The sequence below is a fragment of the Hoplias malabaricus genome, chromosome 7, assembly GCF_029633855.1.
Source record: "Hoplias malabaricus isolate fHopMal1 chromosome 7, fHopMal1.hap1, whole genome shotgun sequence".
Classification (NCBI taxonomy): Eukaryota; Metazoa; Chordata; class Actinopteri; order Characiformes; family Erythrinidae; genus Hoplias; species Hoplias malabaricus.
This window is the reverse complement of record NC_089806.1, coordinates 27,264,960-27,284,348: the sequence shown is the minus strand read 5'-3', so window position 1 is coordinate 27,284,348 and position 19,389 is coordinate 27,264,960. Positions and strand designations below refer to the sequence as shown.

Here is a 19,389-nt window from a genome sequence, read left to right as displayed (position 1 = left end):
TTAAGTTAATTATATCTTAATATATCAAGCATTTAACAATGGCTAAATCCTGGTATTTAAAAATAAATAAAAACAGGTCTACATACATACATACATTTTCTTTTCCGCTTCTCCATTTCATGGTCGCGATGTAAAAACAGGTCTAATAAATGTCAAAATGTACTACAAGCTATTCTTTAAAAGCAAATCCTTTTACTTAAAATACTTATCTGAATATCTCTGGTAGATCTGTGCTAGTAAAACTGGTTTGGCATGGGCATTTTAGAAGAAAGACATATATATAAATAACTACAGTTTGTGTAAATATTGTAGCCTAAGTGTGATGCCTCCATGATGCACGCTAATAGCATCTGGACAGAAGGTTATTTAATGACGTTTGATGTTATTAGGCATAGCCATACCACTGGTGCTCTAGTAACCAGCTATTGTTTGCAAATTAGTCAATTTGTCTTACCTCCAAAGTTTGCCAGTCTTCCCAGCCGAGTTACAGGAACCTTTCGCTCCCTTGCTCTTTCACTAAGCTATGAACAGAAGACATTGATAATGTAAAACAGGGGCATATATATACACATATTTTTGTTTTCTACACTTTCAAAAAAAATGGTTCTAAAACATCTGTCTATTTTTGTTAATGCATGTTGAAAAAGAAAAAATACTGAATTCAGGTACTGTTTGCTGTAGTATACAACAGCAACATGATTATCTGTAAGGCATTTCATAATCATTGCCCCCACAGTGAAAAGACAACTAAATCTCTTCAGTAAGTTGACATCGTGAAGCCACAGGATTACATTCATATGGTAGATATCCATTGATGTTTAACATGAGTTTAATATATTGGGGTATGACTGTAAATGTTTTTACAAGTTTATAAGACCACTGTACAACAGCACACTGCCATTTAGGGTTAAAGCATAGACTATGTGTAAGGATTTGTATTTGGCAACAGTTCCTTAATGCTATACCTGTCAAAGTTCTTTCCAGCCTGTTACAATCAGCTAAGCACATTAAAAAGCTTCAAATCTGACTTAAATATAAAATGATAAAGGTGTAGTCCTGAGTTCATTTTCTTTAAAGAAGGATTATGCAAGTGAAAACTGCAAATCTGTGGTTAAAATAAAAATAATACTACTAATAATAATAATACTAAAATAAACCAAAAGGACAAACTTAACAGTGCACGGCCATGTATATTTTATACCCAGATATACAGTTTATACACATTCAGACACATCTGTAAAACAAAAGAGCAAAGAGAATCTAGCCAAGCCTGGTTTAGCCGGACTGCCAATAGCCATATAGCCAAAAATACATACCCTTGACATTGGAAGGTCTGGAGAAGCTTTGGTGCTTCATATAAATGTCTTTGTTTACAATAATAACAAATAATATCAAACTAATAAAATGTCTCGTTAGTTGCTGACAGTGTGTGTATGATCATGGAAAGCCTGTTATTGTCTGTTCATACAAAGCTACAAAACTGAAGCACTATGGAGATGACATTAAAGCAACTCATTTACCAGAAAGCAATTAGATAACATTTTAACATTTAAGTTTTTGAACATTTCTAAAATCAAGCACCTTAACATTTTATCAATCAAGTAATCTATGAAAAAGGAATAGGGCATTGCTGGGAAATAGTTATTTATTACTGACTTACATTCCTATAAAAAGGTCAGACTGATAAAACGGTGCTGTAATAAATTCACAGCCTCGTTTATTTTGAGTAACACCTTGCTCTGGTATTTTGCCAATAATAATCCAAAGATTTTGTCGGTCCCAAAAAGAGTACTTGTCCAGGAAAAAGAGGTTGTTTGGTCACCACTGAACGGTTTCAAATTTAGTTCACGAACTGGAGTGTTCGTGAAATATCGCTGAAATAACAACAGATGCTAACAGTTCCTATTAGGTGTTTGTCTCACTGTCCGTGCAAATGCCTCTTCTAGGCCGGTCCGGCAAAAATAACAGTCATAAATTAACCATATAGTGTCGTTCACCACACAAGTTCAGTTGAATGGCAGCACTCTTTCGTAAAATTTTACCATACTTCACTAAAAATTAATGGTGCACAGGACCCACTTTTGATAATGAGATCACACTTAAGACTGGGAATTGGATTCTGTTTTAATGTCGTGTGTGGTTACTATGGTTATGTTTTGTGAATTTCGTTTAATCATACACTGTTAGTCTGGGGTCCTTTCTGACTCTTGCCTGCTGCTGCTGATTTTTCTCCACTACATTCTAAACAAGTCAACATCTGAGAGAAGTGAGGCTTCAATTTAAAAAAAAAAAAAAAATACTGTAAGTATTCCAACAAATAACTAAAAATCACAAATCGTGTTTAGAATATAAGAAGACAGAATTGCAGGACTCAATAAGATCCTTTTTTTTTTTTTTAAACAATGTTGAAGCTTCTTTCTGCTGGCATTCCTTTTAATACTTAAACCAAACAGAGCTACTTATTTTTCTATTTGACTCTCTTCTATGAGTAAACCTAGTTGACATTCACTTATTGCATCTTTTCGAAAAATTGCTGATCATGGCCATTTTAACGTCCTCAGATTTTGTGTGACTCATTATGTACACAGCCAGGCTGTTGACTTTTAAAACTACTTTGCTGCTTCCTCTGATGAGCCTGTATAGCAAAATGTATTGTAAGAATAATGTATATTCTTACTAATAGTAGAATATTTTTGTACTATAATAGAAATCTTCTTTCTAAGACTAATTAACACAAGTGAAGATTCACTGCTTAATCCCTGCTGCTTTGTAACATAAAAAAATGAAAGAACATGTTGAGCATCTTTACCATTTGTTTGTGGGGTTTGCTGCTGTTCCTCTTGGCCTCTCTGGCTTTTTCGATGTCCTCAGCTGTGAGGCCTCCCACAGACGAGTGTTCTTGGTGATAGTATCGAGTCCCGGTGAACTGCTTGGTGGGGTCCTTGTAGCCTTCAAAAAGTTTTGATTTGCCGGTGGGCTGGCTGTGCATCCTGGCCGAACCCATGTTAGAGTCCCTGAGAGCATCGTCAGCTGAATCTCCATGTTCCATACTTTTAAAACTGTCCTCATTTCTAGAAAAATCATACGTATTGTCCATATCTGCGCTGAAGTCTGTCGCATTCTGCTGCTGACCTGTAAACTCCTAAAGTAAACAGAGATCATGGAATATGTTGTTTAAAAAACACTTCAACTAAGAATAAGGCACTATCTAAAGGATTATTATTAAGGGATTATTATCATTTGTTATTTGTATGAAAGATCCTTGGTAATTTGTAATGAATATAAATCATATGTAAGAAAAGGCTTCAAGTTAAAAAGGAAAATAAACTGGTATTAATCAATATCACTATAGTTTATTCAACCAATTTCAACTGATCAAAAATATTCTCCAATATCTAGACAGCGCTATAAAAATAGAGTCCCTCTAGACTAACATATCCTTTAGAAAAACAATCCTTTAATAAGCCAGTGCAATCTGACTAACCCTCTTGTTTGTGTCACCCTGCATTAGGTCCTGCTTAGACCGGATAATGTACAATGGAACAAACATGGAATTAAACATCCTCATTAAACCCTCAAAAGAAAAATAAATGAGCTGCAGATTTAAAAATACCTGATCTGCATACTTCTACATTTTTAAAATCACAGAGAGTTGCCATTTACAATAAGCTTCATTTCATACTCTATTGTCTGATTCTTATGTTCCTTGTGGATCTGAAGCAGCCATAATAGCCTACATTAATAAAATACATCAACGAAAGATAATAATATTCATGACAATACCTAAAGGTAAGCAGGGACCAGGTGGGCTGTATTTAACTACCAGCTCAACAGATTGCTAAACACAGCTTAACATTTAGACTACATTCACACAGCAGGTAAAATTGGCCTAAATCCGATCTGTTTCTTCAGGTGTAGCCTCAGCCATAGGTGCACCCTGTACATCTGCATATCACTTTGTACTGGTATTGGGCCAAAGTGAATCACTTTCTTCTATACACAAACAACAAAAAAAAATATCTTAATAGAAATTTCCACAAGTTGTATTTTCTCATAAATGAGAGACAAGGACCTGGATTAATGAGCAGATCATTTTTCATGAATCATGAGTATAAAACTGATGTAGGACACCTAAAAATGAAACTATTATTCATGTCAGTATGAAGCTGCATAAATATGGATCATAGACATTTTAAACCTATTATATTATATATTACGTTTGCGAGAGACCTGGCAAATTTGCACTTAGAGTGAAAGTAACATCAGTTGATGTTTTAATTTTCTGTAAAGCATTTAACACTCAGTTACTAACATGAAGCTTATCTGAAATAAGAAAGACATCTGGTTAAAGTGTCATTCTTTTCTCCACACGGTCAGTTTAGGAGCAGACTGATGGCAAATAAAGGTCACATTTCACAGTGTGAACAGCAGAACCAAAGGGGGAAAGAAGTCTGATTTGGTCACGAAATCAGATTTGGGTTACTTTTACCTGCTGTGTGAACTTTGCCTTGAAGTTCAGGTTTACATTTATATATTTACTGAAGTATTAAAAACAAACTGCAGTTTCTCAGTAGGTGATGGTTGTGTGTGCGAGGGTGAGTAAGAGACATGTGCTTGTTTGTCTGTGCAAAAGAGGCAGAGAGAGAACATTGAAATGTGTTTATCGCTAGGAGCCCAGAGAACTGGTCTTGACAGATGTGAATAACCCACAGCTCAGAGAGAGAGCGAGAAAAATAGGGGGGGGGGGGGAATAAAAATAATAATAAAAAAAAAAAAAAAAAAAAGAGGTGTGTGTGTGTCTATTACATTAATTTAAACCTGAATTACACTCAGCACAGGAATAAAAAAAAAAAGTCAATCGTATTCTTTTAAATAAATTAATCTTATATACTGCAACTGTGCGGGTCATTTTAAGTACAGTATCTATGAATCTACATAAGCAGGAGCTCATTAAATATGTATTATTCAAATATACTTATCTAATTTAACTTGTAATTTTTCACTGAATAATCACTGACATAAAACAAACTTAAACACACTAAAATATAAATTAATGTGGCAGTGAACAGTATGCCTACGTTCAAATGCATCCAAGCTAACCAAAAGCATAACATAGGCTACCGATATATCTAAATAAATAACAAAAGAGGCAACCTATTTTTTTTTTTTTTTTAAGAATTGTGGCTGTCCACTCTCTGGCCTTTCTACACCTAACTTGTTGATTTACCCTCTAGACTAACCAAGTCAGAGACAATAGCTCATCTGTTGCTGCACATTTTACCTTAGTCATCCTCTTTTACTACTTGTGATCGTGTTTGGCAGTAAGGAGCAAAAACCTGAGGTCACTGCTCAGGTTAACAACAGAGCTCTAAAGTCTAAAGACCAGGTCCGAAATCATGGAACAGACTCCAAGAAGACATCAGATTTGCCCAAAGTATAACAAACTTTAAATCTAGATTAAAGACCTTCTTGTTCTCCCGTTCATTTGAGTTGCACTGCACTTAGATTTGCATCTATACATCTCTAATTCTATCTCTTATTATTTAGTACTATTTTAATAAATTACTTTTCTATACTGTATTCTTTTATTTGTCTTTTATACTTTATTTTGTCTTAATTGTACTTTAATAGCTTTTATAATCTTATTTTTTTTTGTTTTTAAATCTATTTTAATAGCTTTTTAACATGTTTTTAATTATCTTTTACATTTTATATTCTACTGCAATTTTCCTGTACTGTTCTGTAAAGTAGTTTGAATTGCCATTATGTATGAAAGATGATCCATAATACATTCCCTGCCTTGCCTTATATCAGTGGTCAAAGGAAAATGCTTACAGGACACTGTTATCTGGACCTAATTGACTGGTGGCTCTCAGTCCAGCAGTGACATTCAGGTGGTTAAAAACACCAGCAGCAAGATTGTGTCTGATCCAAGTAACACCTGCTCTGAGGGATGTAGGTAATAATGTGGGGTTCTGACCATTGAAGAAAATAAGGAGGCGCCTCACAAATGTATGTACAACAACAGAACTCTGTAACAAACTGCATTCATATGGTTTGGGTATCTGACAAAATGGGCAAAGAATATTGAAAATTGAAGGTCATATTAATGTTGTGGCTAATGTATGGATGTATGAATCTCAGCTCCTGAGATATTTAGGTTTTATATGATATCAAAATTTAAAACAACTATTTATTTACCCACCTGTATCTTCTGCATGGCTACGCTCATGCCTTGTTCTGCCGTCTTCTGCATGTTCTGGGCCACTGACCCTCCACTATGCAGAGCAGTGGTCTGGGTCTCGATCACAGCTCGGCTCAACTTGGCCAAGCCCCTCATCAGTAATAACATGTCACCAGCCATGGCGCACGTACTCCCTCACCTAGATGAGAGAGAAAATTCAGTGCTGAGTCATGGAGGAGTCAGACAGTGAGTCTAGGTTGAAGTGATAATGTAACACAGCAAGACCAGCTAGGGAGAACTATTTGTAAGCTCTTGGCAGATTAAAGCGCAGATGTTTCAGTCCAGTTGCTTTAAATAATTTAGGCATACTTGTCTCATTACATATTTTATATGAGAGAGAGAGAGAGATTGCCTTTAATCAATTTGGCCAAAATTACTCATATCCGAATCTCTGGGGGATGCTAACCAACACGGGTGTCTGTTAGGTAACATAACTGTAATGGCATCAGCCTTCTTTGAACTTGAAAGCTTCCTGTGGATTCCTAGCTAATGGGTGGAACTGGCACAAAATTTGCAGAATTTAAATCTCTTTATAATAGTTAGGACTCATCCTGAATATTCAGATATTCGGATATTTGTTTGTTAGCTCTGCTCTAGGAAACCAAACACTCCAAGCATATTCAGGCTTGTCAGCATAAAAGTTCTTATAAGAATGAAGCCTAAACACTTTCATATTCTAAAACAGAGGATAGCAATGTCATCGTTTATTTTGTAAGCTACATACCTTGAATTACACCAGGCCACCATTAGTTGTACTGAGTTAGCAAGCAACTGCGCTGGGCATCTGGGATTTAAAGTGGGCTTTAGACGCAATCTTTCCAGAGATCAAAATCCTCAATCCACAACCAACAACCCCCAATGTATGAATATTAGCTGAATGTTACAACTGAAGCTCTGGAGCTCTAAAGATATGGGCATTATTTACAGTAGTAGCATTTCTTGTTTTACTAAAGGTTATCCAAGACATGTACAACAGCTTTCAAGAAAAGTAATCCAGACATTCAAGATGATCACGGTAATATGGCAAGCAAGCAGGTGCAGTAGCTTACTGGAATAATAAAATAAGAGTTGCAGCTTTAAAGAAGGCCCCTGCCAAACAGAGTTTGGACTGTACTGGCTGCAGGAGATCAGCAGAACTCTACAGGCCCAGGGCCAGATCACAGGCCAATTCAGTAGATGAAAAAGCCCTACAGTCCCTTCATGCAAGCAAAACACAGCTGCTATCATGGCTTGCCTAAGCCAAAAGATCCAATCAAAAGGTTAAACACATTTGGTGCCAGGTGAGGTCAAACCCTTACTGAGTGAATTACATGCGCACTCAGGATGCTTGAATGAGTCTGACAGATATAAACCATGAGCTGGTTCTACATAGAGCCAATTCAAAAGCACTGTATAACACTGTAAGCATCATTTTTATTTATAGTGTACTCTGTTCTAGTGTTGATATTAATAGACATAATACTTATAAAACTTAATTTATTTGAATGGGTTGGATGGAAAAAAAAAAAAAAAACTTTGCCCAAAAAATGACAAAATAAATAAATAAAATTGTGACTGACCAGCCTTGATATCATGTCTTTATTCTAAAGCTTTCATAGGAGTGGAATGTGGCACTACCACAGCTGAGCTTGCCAAATAGATAAGCCATAACACAGCCTTCTGCCTGTTCTGTACAAAACCCCTCCCTCATGACGCACAAGGGTAGGCGTACATAAGCGTGTTTGAGGTTGCACAAAATCTATATAAAAAAACAATAATAACAACATTAATAAAACATAGACCATTAAATTTTTTCCACTTTCATAAAACACAAACAATACTTTTAGAAGGCAAGGTAAAACTTGTGACCAAATGTAACAACCCCTCCCACTTAATTCTGAACCACTCAATTGAAGTACTTTAAACATTCATTCATTCATTATCTATAACCGCTTATCCAATTCAGGGTCATGGTGGTTCCAGAGCCTACATGGAATCATTGGGCACAAGGCAGGAAGACATCCTGGAGGGGGCGCCAGTCCTTCACAGGGCAACACAGACACACACACATTCGAGTCGCCAATCCACCTACCAACGTGTGTTTTTGGACTGCGGGAGGAAACCGGAGCACCCGGAGGAAACCCACGCGGACACGAGGAGAACACACCAACTCCTCACAGACAGTCACCCGGAGCGGGAATCGAACCCACAACCTCCAGGTCCCTGGAGCTGTGTGACTGCGACACTACCTGCTGCGCCACCGTGCCGCCCTTACTTTAAACATGTCAAATAATAATCAATATGATATAATTAATCTAAGAAAAAAAAAGTGCAACATGGGTTTGATAAAGCTTATAGTAATATTTAATAACAAAAAGGAGCTCAAATTAAAGCAGCTTTTAGAAGCACATCACAGTAAATTTCTAGATAAAAAACACTATATTTAAATCTTCTATCAAGATCTATCATAATCAAACCAAGAATAAGATTAGATGGCATGTCTTTCTGTTTTAAACCGATTTGGTAAAATTAAAACATGAGCTGCTGTCATGAAATAGTGAATTAATACAGTGTGAACATATGGGTTGTCAAGTTAGAATTTGCACCCTTCCATACAGGGGTGGGGAGACTAAACATGCTGTGAATCAAATAGGGTTTGGTTAGACAAGCTATGCGGACACTTAAACGAATAAGGTGACCATGGGCAAACAACACTCAAAGTGAATTTCAAATACCATTGCTAATACAGCAAATGTATACAAAAGAAAAGAGAAAACACAACTGGCCGCAGCTACTTCAAACTAAGTAACAAACCTGAAAAAGTGAAAGTCATAACATGCTCCATAGAAATGTTTGGATTTTGCAGTTTGCTAGGACGTGCTTACAGATTCTAAATTATTCTCTGTATTTTTTACCATTCATTTTGTTAGCCTGTCAGTCTGATGTGTGCTTTTAAGGTTTTTACTGAGCTCATAGGACACACTGCAACTACCCATTTTATTTAACATAAAAGTTTAGCCTTACTTTTTTTTGTTTTATTTTCTTTACTTCTATTATATGCCAAATTACCACAACAGGTAGTGTCACGTTCACACAGCTTCAGGGTCCTAGTATTGGGGTTTCGAGACAAGGTCACTTGGGCTTTAAATGTCTTAAGCAAGACATTTTGTGCATGCAAAACATTTAGCTCCAAAAGAAGCAATTGAAACTCCTGGAAATAATCAATCAATCTCTTCTCTCTATCCTACAGATTTCATCTTTATTCACAACACAGTTTGCCCATGACTTTAGACTCGACCTACTTTTTCAAGTAAGAGACAAAAAAAAAAAATATTTGTAACAATGAATTCAAAAGAACTCAGAAGACCCTACTAGATCCAGTTCAGGGGTCACGGTGGGTCAGGAGCCCACCCGGAGTGACGGGGTATATGGCAGGAACACAGACTGGACGGGGTGCCAGTCCCTCACAGGGTAACACACAAATTCACTCACGCCAATGGACACTTTAGTCAGCAATCCAATTACCATCGTGCATTTTTGGACCATGGTATGAAACCCATGCAGACACGGAGAACACACCAAACTCCTCACAGACAGTCACCCGGAGCAGGGCTTGAACCCACAACCCCCAGGTCCCTGGAGCTGTGTGACTGCAACACTACGTGCTAGCACCCCCCCCTAATAAAAACTATGGCTAAAATCAGAGTGAGCGCATTTGTGAAGCGAGGCAGTAATGTATTTTTGCATGCTACAAAAAAATAAAAAAAATAAACCCTCATCACCGGACCTGTAACTCTGAATTTCATATATAAAAACTGCTTCTGTAACAACATTAAAAGATCCATGCTATATTTTATCCCATGTTAAACTGTAAGCCTGTTCTCCTCTATGGGCTGGTTTTATTCCTGGCCGTCCTTGCTGGCTTAAATTAAGAGCTGCTGTGAAATTCAACATTTGATTATCAGATCCATAGTGCTGTAGCTTTTCACTACAGTGGGAATGAGGTCAGTGCTCAGGGAGAGTCTGATGAGATTTAAGACCAGGGACAGGGCATGCAGGAAAAGACTTCAGTGCTCTAGATAATCTCTGCTCAAGTCCTATACTCAATAAACACAAAGTAAACTTTAAGGAAATGCATTCCACTGACAGCAAGCATAGTCTTGTATATTTATTTAGGTCTGATATCCTATACGTAAGAATAAGTTTGCTCTGGCTGGAAATACTCAAAGAAGAAGCTTCTACTTCACACCCGAGGTCCTGTCAATTAATGCATGCCTGTTCTTTGCCAGACAGATTTTTGATTTAACAGCACTTATGTTGTTGTCCATTTACCTTGCAAGTCGGATGTTGGAGCTGGGACTGACATCATACCAGTGCTGACCGTGTTCCATTTAAACATTCAGAAAACCCTATGGTAGGTTAACAGCATACTATGTGATATTTTGTGCATCCAGACATGGAAATATGTCCATATAAAGCAGATGAACAGTACTCTGTGTACATCTAATATAATGAGACATAGATAGAAGCACTAACAAACTTCATAATACTACAGATTTTACACACTGTTGATATGCAAGCAGCCATCTTGGATTCTGAACTCAGGGCTGATGAGACACTCCTGACTTTTCAAATAGGAAATCCAGCTCGTGGGTGTGTTCCAGTTGAAATTTCCTACTAGGAACTGGGACAGTCCAACATCAAATGGAATGTAATTAAATGTGTGCATTCAAATGGAACATAGAATTAGCATATTAACAACAAAATATGAGAAGAAACAGGCAGTGTAACATTATGGCAAAAAAAAAAAAAGACTTCATTTGAAAATAAGGCATATCCTCAATACTAAATATGAATCCTATTAAGCCTAGGAATGCATTTGTTGATAAGTGATGATATTGAACATGATAAAACATGCTCACTGTCCACCTCTCGGAAAGAGTTTAACAACCACTGGGCTCTCGTCATGCAAATTCAAAGTCAGTTTTCACATTTTCTATGAAATACTTGTATAACCAGTCCTTTGTAAACCAACTGCCTGATCTTCTGACACTGGAAGATGGGTGTGGCAACGTGCTACCGTCATATTTTCATCTGGGGAAGCGTGACTGAACACATCCTTGTGCTTGTGCCTTAACTCTAATTTAGAAATCATCTGAAATGTTTTTAAAGACGACATATGAACAGTACACTTACTCGTTCTTTTTTGTGTCAACTTTTTTGGACCTGAAGTTGCCACCTCTGATTATAAGTCTTAGACAATAGCACTGATCATTAAAAAAAATAAAAGATGCATTTGTTACACCAAAGAGCACTGCATGGTCTGGTCTGAACAATTTAACTGCACAGACATCTCAGACAGCCATTCAAAAGCACTGAGCACCCAAACACAGCCTTCCATTTTAGTTTTAGAGATAGGAGGGGAGGGGAAGAAGGGGAAAAAAACAACAACAACACAACACCCATTTGACACGTGCCTCACATTCACCAGCAAAACAATGGTTACTCCTCATAAAAGAGACACTAAAACATCATGTGATAAGCAGTAGCCTGTAGCTAGTCATTTCAGCAGTGACATGTTATAGGTTACTGTGTTGTATTATATGGAGAGGTAATGTAAAATGATGGACTGTGAGAAACTGGGTCTCACAAGGCAGAGGAAACCCTGTGGGCAATCATCCAGCGGTCACGCCAATTTTATTGGGGGGCAAACAGCCATGCTACTTCAACAGCCAATCAGAGCATACACAAAGAGAAACACCCCTCTTTTTCCTGCATTCAGAGAAACCAATTGCTGCATTTGTAGATATAAGGGTTGATATGGTGGTTTATCGTGTCACTATCATTGTTGACAACCCTGCACTCACAAGAAGGAAGTAAGAGCCCAAAAAGTCTTCATTGACATGTTTAAAAACAAACTTGTTTTGTTCTACCTCTGTATATATGCAAAACAACTCAATAAAAACAATAGCATACAAACTGTACATGTGCCTGTAGGTCAGTTGAAGTCACACTTGCACTATTTGTGTCTGCAACAACATGGTGCATGTACACAATTCCATTAGCATGAACTTTGTTACCCTTTTATAAGATAACACTGGATTCTGGCATAGTAATTCAGAAGTAGTTAAGCTAATGTAGTGTATACTTAAGTTTCAAAAGACTTAATGGATCTTTATGGATCTTTCACTCAACATATTTTCTATAAAACTGTATGAAAATTAAATCACTGTGACATACAAGTTCTTGACAATTTGCTGAAATTTAAATCTATAACCACTTCCTCTACATGACAACAACATAAAGATTTTCCCAACACAGGATTTCTCCATTAGCCAGATAACTTGGTTCCAAATTTGAGAACAGTCCAATGTCCCATAGTTTTTCCCATGTAGGACAGTTTTGACTTTGGGCCAAAGTTATCTTGCAAGACTTAACTGGCTTTGTGAAATACCCCACTTTTAAGGAGTCTAAAAATGTACATTCCACAATATAATACTAATTTAAATAATGCTTTATCTTTGTAAATGACATTAACCTTTGCATAGTGGTTGTCTCCATGAAATTACACAAAAGCATTTATCTTGCAAATCATTTTTGGCAATACCAGTGGTCTGTGTGTTGACATAAAAAACAACAGGCAGTCAGCCATGCCACAATCTCCCCTTGACTTGGCCTTGCAGGTCCAGTAGCACTGTGCAAAACACCACACAAGCGGTGGTAGGATTTGAAATGTTCGATAACTTGATTTAAATATTACAGTGTCATAATATTTAGGGTTAACCAAAAGATGCAAAAGCCGGCGGTGAAAATTATATTGAAGTTTTAATAGAAAATCTGTACAAAATTCTATTTTGACCAGACATCTCCAAATTGTTCCTTTTTCTTAAAGCTTAAGCTTGTCTCTTGTTCATAAAGATGAGCATATTCAGACTTCACATGCTCATTTGGTTTAAGTAAACTTAAAAAGGACATATCCATTTACTGCTTATGAGAAATAGTTTTATTTTGTGTGTTAATTTAAGTCTCTCTCACTGTCTTCTTCTGGGTTTGCATAGGTCTTTCTCCATGTCTGTATGGGTGTGATGTTTTCAGCTTGGAGATATGAGATAATTTTGGTGGGCAGGAGAAGGGAGGCTGCAGATAATTTATGGAGAAAAACTGGTTATCTTAGAGTATCAGCATACCCCACTCTCGTTATAACACATCCAAGGAGAAAAGCAGATAAAAGTCGACTGGCACAACAGGGCACAAGAGGCTTTGCCAAAGAGGAAACTTCACCTACACTAATCCAGAAATAGATTGCTGTTTTGTTTACTTACTTTCAGCATGGCCACATTCTTCTAAACATGATAGATTATGTTTACCCCATCCCCATATACTCTCTATTGTGATACACCTTATGGTCTTATATATATATATATATATATATATATATATATATATATATATATATATATATATAGAGAGAGAGAGAGAGAGAGAGAGAGAGAGATGTTTACACTGCATATTAAAGACATTTATCCATCGTTCACTGTTATACTGCCCACTTGGCACTTGGACATGTATTACCATTGTCTTTTGTTTTATCTTGACATTAATATTCTCCGTATTTACATTTTCTTACAGCAGAGGTCTGTCTAGCATTTATAGTCTTTTCGTATTTATGTACATACTCAGCTACAACATGTATTTACATTCTGCATATTTTTAAATTATGTACAATATAGGTCTATACAGTATTTATTGCTAGGAAGAGTGAAGTTACTTCCTTTCTTTTGTACCATTCTCGTTATGTGCATCTAAGTGTGTTGTACACCACAGGCTGCTAAATTTCAGGATCAAGGAAGCATCTATCTGTCTAGCCATTGTGTATAATATAGGCTAGTTACCAACATGCTAGGAGTGGCAGCAATTTTGCAAACTACAGTGCAAACTACAGTTTACATCTGGTGCAGATTACAGACACAAATATTATTTTTTTCTGTCAGTGCTATGTCCTCTGCACACAGAAACACAGGTTGCCCTTGAATAATTATGGAGCATAGAGAGAGGGGATTACAAACTCTATGTTTGGGTGACTTGCAGTATACTAAAGGATGGATAATCACTGGTCAAAAGAACTTGAACAAGTGAAAAATTAATTGGTAGGCTGCAAAAAAGACGGAAGTGTATATTCATCAGTATTTTGACAAGTGCAAAAATGGGATACACGTGCCATACACTAGGATTAACCATGAAATCATAACCATTCTACATTTAACACTGGGTCAAATCACTGAAGTAATCTGAGAGCCTTTATAATAAATCAAGCCTTTGTTAATGAAGCCATTAGAAAGAACGCAAAAAAGCAAGATCAATATGTTTAGTATTTATACATATAGTATGTATATATAGTTAGTATTAATGTTTCAATGTAAAATACCATGGTTTACCATGTAAAGCATCCTTTGCGCTCTAGAAGTAACATGCCTCCTAAAAATATACAACAGTCCCTAAATTGTGCCTATGTAGTAAATATTTCCACATAAACAACATAGAGGTTTATAAATTACTGATTACCAGTTAAACAAAATCTAATGCATATGATTATTATGTGTTTTTTGCAGCTTTACATAAAGTTTACATAAGAAAAAGGAAAACAACACGGCAGAGCTTATTGTTTAGGTCCACTTAACTTTGAATCTATTTTAAAATAGTGCTGCAAATTTTGTGTTCAACATAAAACATGCTAAAATGACTTCAGTTTGTGTATCAGTACTTTTGGACTTTTCAGCACATTTTACAATTAATAATACTGATAACCATGATAATACTGGCCCCTATAATCCTGAAACTATACGCATGTATGCATCTCATAACCATTTGCTGAATTTAACATTTCTAAAAAAGGCACCAAATGTGGTCTGTGCAATACTTCTGCCATATTTTAATCATTTTTAGGAGAGGATATGTTATTTTCACTTACAAAAAATGTATACTGAGTATATGTTAACATATTATATTACAAAATATTGTTTCCTGCACATATGCTCAGACTACATTATTTACGTTATAGTCCAAATGGAATGTGTACACAAAGTAATGGCTATGGCTTGTCTGGACACGTGGCCAAGTAACAGATACATTATTCAGAAACAGCTCCAAACACCATCTCTCTGTCAACCGACCGTGATTGAAGCAATGTAACTGGGAATCAATAAAATGCTGTCAAACATGCACGCCACATTTTAAAAGTAATAGCAAACAGATGAAAACTGAAGTAGCATGTTTGCGCCAAAGTAATAACACTCGAGCAATGTACATCTGGAGAGGGGAACTGAGAGTGAAGTTAGGCTGAGGGCACACCGAGCCAGAACGTTTATTTTCCGTTCCACCTTAAATACCACATGTAATGTTAACTGCTGCAAAGCTTAAGATGGAGCGGCGAATTCGAATAAGAGAAAACATCAGCCTCGCGTCCATCAGCAAGGGAAGTTAGTTGTCTAGCTGCACGTAAACAACGTAGCATTTAAGGTGGAACGGAAAGTTACAAATAGAAGACAACTTTAGGTTCATGTGAAGAACGCACCTGTCCAATGCATGAATAAACAGTCTTTTGAAGTCTTTCCAGTCCGAAGTTTGCATTTATATAGTCGTAATATTGATATATATTTGCATGAATTATCAACAAAAATCTAATAAAAAATACACTCACCTCCTCTTGTTGTAAATACGGGCCTTTTTCCCTGCCCCTCTTTCCCTCGCTGCTGATTGTACGTATAAACCTACTGTGGCTCCATGAGCTCAAGCGGAGATGTTTACTAACTCTGCGCCTCTTAGCTCGTTATGTCCCGCCTATAGGCACCCGCTACTGGTCCATCGGTGGCAGTAATGCTGTCCGTCAAAGCAATCTCACAACTCGCATTGGCTCGTTATCTGGAGAAAATGACGCACGTTCTTTTAAATGCAAGGCATTCCACCAATGAGATTGAGGGCTCCAGATAAAAGGCGTGTCTTTAGTGAATTAACTGCTGCGTGTTTTTAAAGTCTTTAACCCCTTACGAAGGACCTCCACGGAGAAGGCATGTGTTTATGTAGATTGCCGAAAATCCCGAATATTACACATCATAGAACATTTATGAATGCAGTCGTATGCAACCATTTAGGCTTATAGCATATTATAAAAAATATAAATGTTATGATTCAATTAATTTTATGATTTTATCAAACACTTAAATAACTAAAGGCTCAGGAGCAGTTTATTCGTTGAGTATAACTGTGAATGTTTCAAACTTGTTTCACTACTTCCATTGAATCACCTACAGTTTCTCAAACTTCAGGCCTAAACTCCTGCTTTCTAAGCTGCTAACCACATTGGACAAAAAAACCTGCTACACATGACAAAGCTTGATGAAACCATTCTTATTTGAAGAGGATCCAGTTTTTTTTACATAGACTTAATGGCTTAAACCTGGAGTTAAGTTAATTGAGCATGTCACGAAATATAAAATGTGAACGCCTCTGGTCTGTGAGCAGGGTTTTATCCCTGACAGTCAGCCTTTCACCATCAGAATGTGCATTATTTACACAAATCAGCCAAAAATTAGATCGGTTTTTTATTATTTATTAAATTATTTATTTATTTCATAGATGCTTGTTACCTGTGTTATGAAGGAGAGGGAAAATCGACTTGCTATAAATGTCCAGATCAAAATACATCATCCATGACTGTATGGGTATTACATTAGTGCACATGGCATGGGTGAATTTAACATCTGTGAAAGCACACAATATGTACAGGTTTTTGAGCAACATGCTGTTGTCCAAATGTTTGTTTTATTTTTTCTGGGAAGTCTTTGCTGAATTCAGTAAGAAAAGGCCAGATCACATTCTGACTTGATTACAACAATGTGGCTACTTAGTAGAAAGTCCAGCAATAAAGTAAAAAAGTAGTAAACTAGTCTAGACCTGTCAACCATTGAAAATCCCAGAGCTGTTGAGCAGCTGTTGAGTGTGTGAATAAACACACACGCTAGTGACTGGTAGTAGTGCACGCACGCACACACACCCTGAACAGTAGATGGTCATCTTAGCACACAGGAAGCAGTTGGGGGTTAGGTGACTTGCTCAAGGGCACCTCACCTGTGAATTGTTGAAGGAGGAGTGCTGTTCCTTCACTCCACATGCCCTCAAAATGGCCTTTCAGTACAGCCTCTTAAAGGTTTATGTGATAGCTGCTCTGGTACGTGTGTAATAATGGGCGGAATTCAATTAATGTATACTCTACGATGGCCCTCTTTAATTTAATGAGACAAAAAAGGGTTTAAAATGAAATGAAGAATACTATAGATATTAATTGTATTTTTTAACAAATATGTTTGTAATTCTTTGCTGCCATCCACTGGTTAAAAACGGCTTTACATTTAATATCTTAAAGTGAGTGTTCAAAGATTTAATCGGACAGGGTTTATTTAACCTGTGGACGTGGGGTAAAATAATTGTTTATGTGTATAGACAAAGTCAGCTATTTTTAATAGATTAGTACAGTTGTCAGCCCTCATATGAAAAAATGATACCCCATAAGTTTAGAGATTCATGGTAATTAACGTTAGGAGGGTGTATAAATGTGTGACAGGTAGTGTCACTATCACACTGCTTTACGGTCCTGGGATTTAAGGTTCAAACCCACCTTGGGTCACTTACATCAGTAAGTAGATTTGTAATTGTGAAAAGTGTCAATTGTTGTGAGTGAGTGAAAATTAGTTGAGTGCCTGATACACTGTGGTGGATTGGTGCCCTATATATATAGCTGGCAAAAAAAAGCCTGTATATTGTTGTTTAAGATTGTTGCTTAGTGTAGTGTGTGTATTTTAGCTTTCTGTGTGGATATTTGAGTGAGGCCCATGTTTTTGAATGAGATTTTAATATTTTACTGTCCTTGGCCTTCACTTCCATGCTGTATAATTGTGGACTGTGAAAACAAATCTAATCAAATCAAATTTATTTGTATAGCACTTTTTACAACTGATGTTGTCACATAGTAGCTTCACAGAACAAAACAAAGTTTTGACATGAAATGTAAAAATTTAAAAAATGTAAAAATCCCCCAGGTGAGCAAGCCAGGGCGATAGTGGCAAGGAAAAACTCCCTCAGAGCTGAGAAAAAACCTCAGGAGGAACCAAGGCTCACATGAGGGGACCTGTCCTCTTCTGGTAAATCTACCTACAAATTATTGACAAAATGAAAAGGACCCTATGCATCAAATAGGTCTGCTGTTATGAAAGGCATTTACATTATATTTGTCAAGACTGAGTTTGGTAATTTTATTAATAATCATATAGGTGGTGCTCTCTCTCTCTCTGGGTGGTATTTGTATTCATTTTTTGAGTGGTAACTAATAAAACAATTCAAAATAAAAGTCTGAATAATTGATTACGAGACGAATATCTCACACAGGAAAATTAAATTGGATAGATTTACTGATCATAATGACTTGCAGGATATGTTCTATAACGCTATCAGTGAATATAATGTTCACTCTCTCTAGACGTTGACAAACGAGTGTAAAGCTGATGGCTAGACAGACTCCTATTTTATATAGGACATGTTCCTCTACCTGATCTACCAACAGGTGGCGTTCTAGCTCTGCAAAAGCCTGTGGCGATTTAAGTAAGCTGTAGGTTTGACCTCATTAGAACAATATTTATAACGGCAGTGAATAAAAAAAAAATACGCCCCATAAATAACCATGTCTTAAAGTGATGTGTGAGTGTGAAGAACGTTTTAAAGGGTCTTCATTTAAACATATTAGCAAAAAATGGTTCTTTATGGAACCAAAGGTGGCTCTTTCTATGCCATCGCTCAAAAGTCATTTTGTAGGACCTTTATTATTAAGAGTATAAAGCAGACATGCCCAATGCCAAGTGTTGGCCAAAAGGTTAAAAATCATCCCTAAAATGATGGAATACCATTTAGTACTTTGGGACTGAGCTGGAATGCATACATATATAATAATCCAATAACAGTATTTTACCTAATTAAAGATCACATAGGTTGAATGCAATCAAATACTCAGAACAATGTTCCAAAACATTTATAGAAATGTAGAGGCTGTTACCTTGCAGCAAAGGGGGACAAACTACCAAACTACTCACTGATATCCTTTATCCTGTAGACATATTGGA

The 19,389-nt window shown here is 36.7% G+C and overlaps 1 protein-coding gene across 1 annotated transcript in view; it reads right to left on the bottom strand.

Moving 5' to 3' along the window:
- coq8aa (coenzyme Q8A, genome duplicate a) overlaps nt 1-16,070 on the bottom strand; it is a 43,131-nt gene extending 27,061 nt beyond the window's left edge. Inside the window, exons 1-4 of the mRNA XM_066677444.1 lie at nt 15,921-16,070; nt 6,206-6,383; nt 2,810-3,142; nt 455-521 (exon numbers count right to left, since the gene is read on the bottom strand). Of these exons, the coding sequence (XP_066533541.1) occupies nt 455-521; nt 2,810-3,142; nt 6,206-6,364 (559 nt within the window). The 5' untranslated portion in view covers nt 6,365-6,383; nt 15,921-16,070. The remainder of the gene's footprint in view (nt 1-454; nt 522-2,809; nt 3,143-6,205; nt 6,384-15,920) is intronic.
- Nucleotides 16,071-19,389: the final 3,319 nt, after the last annotated feature.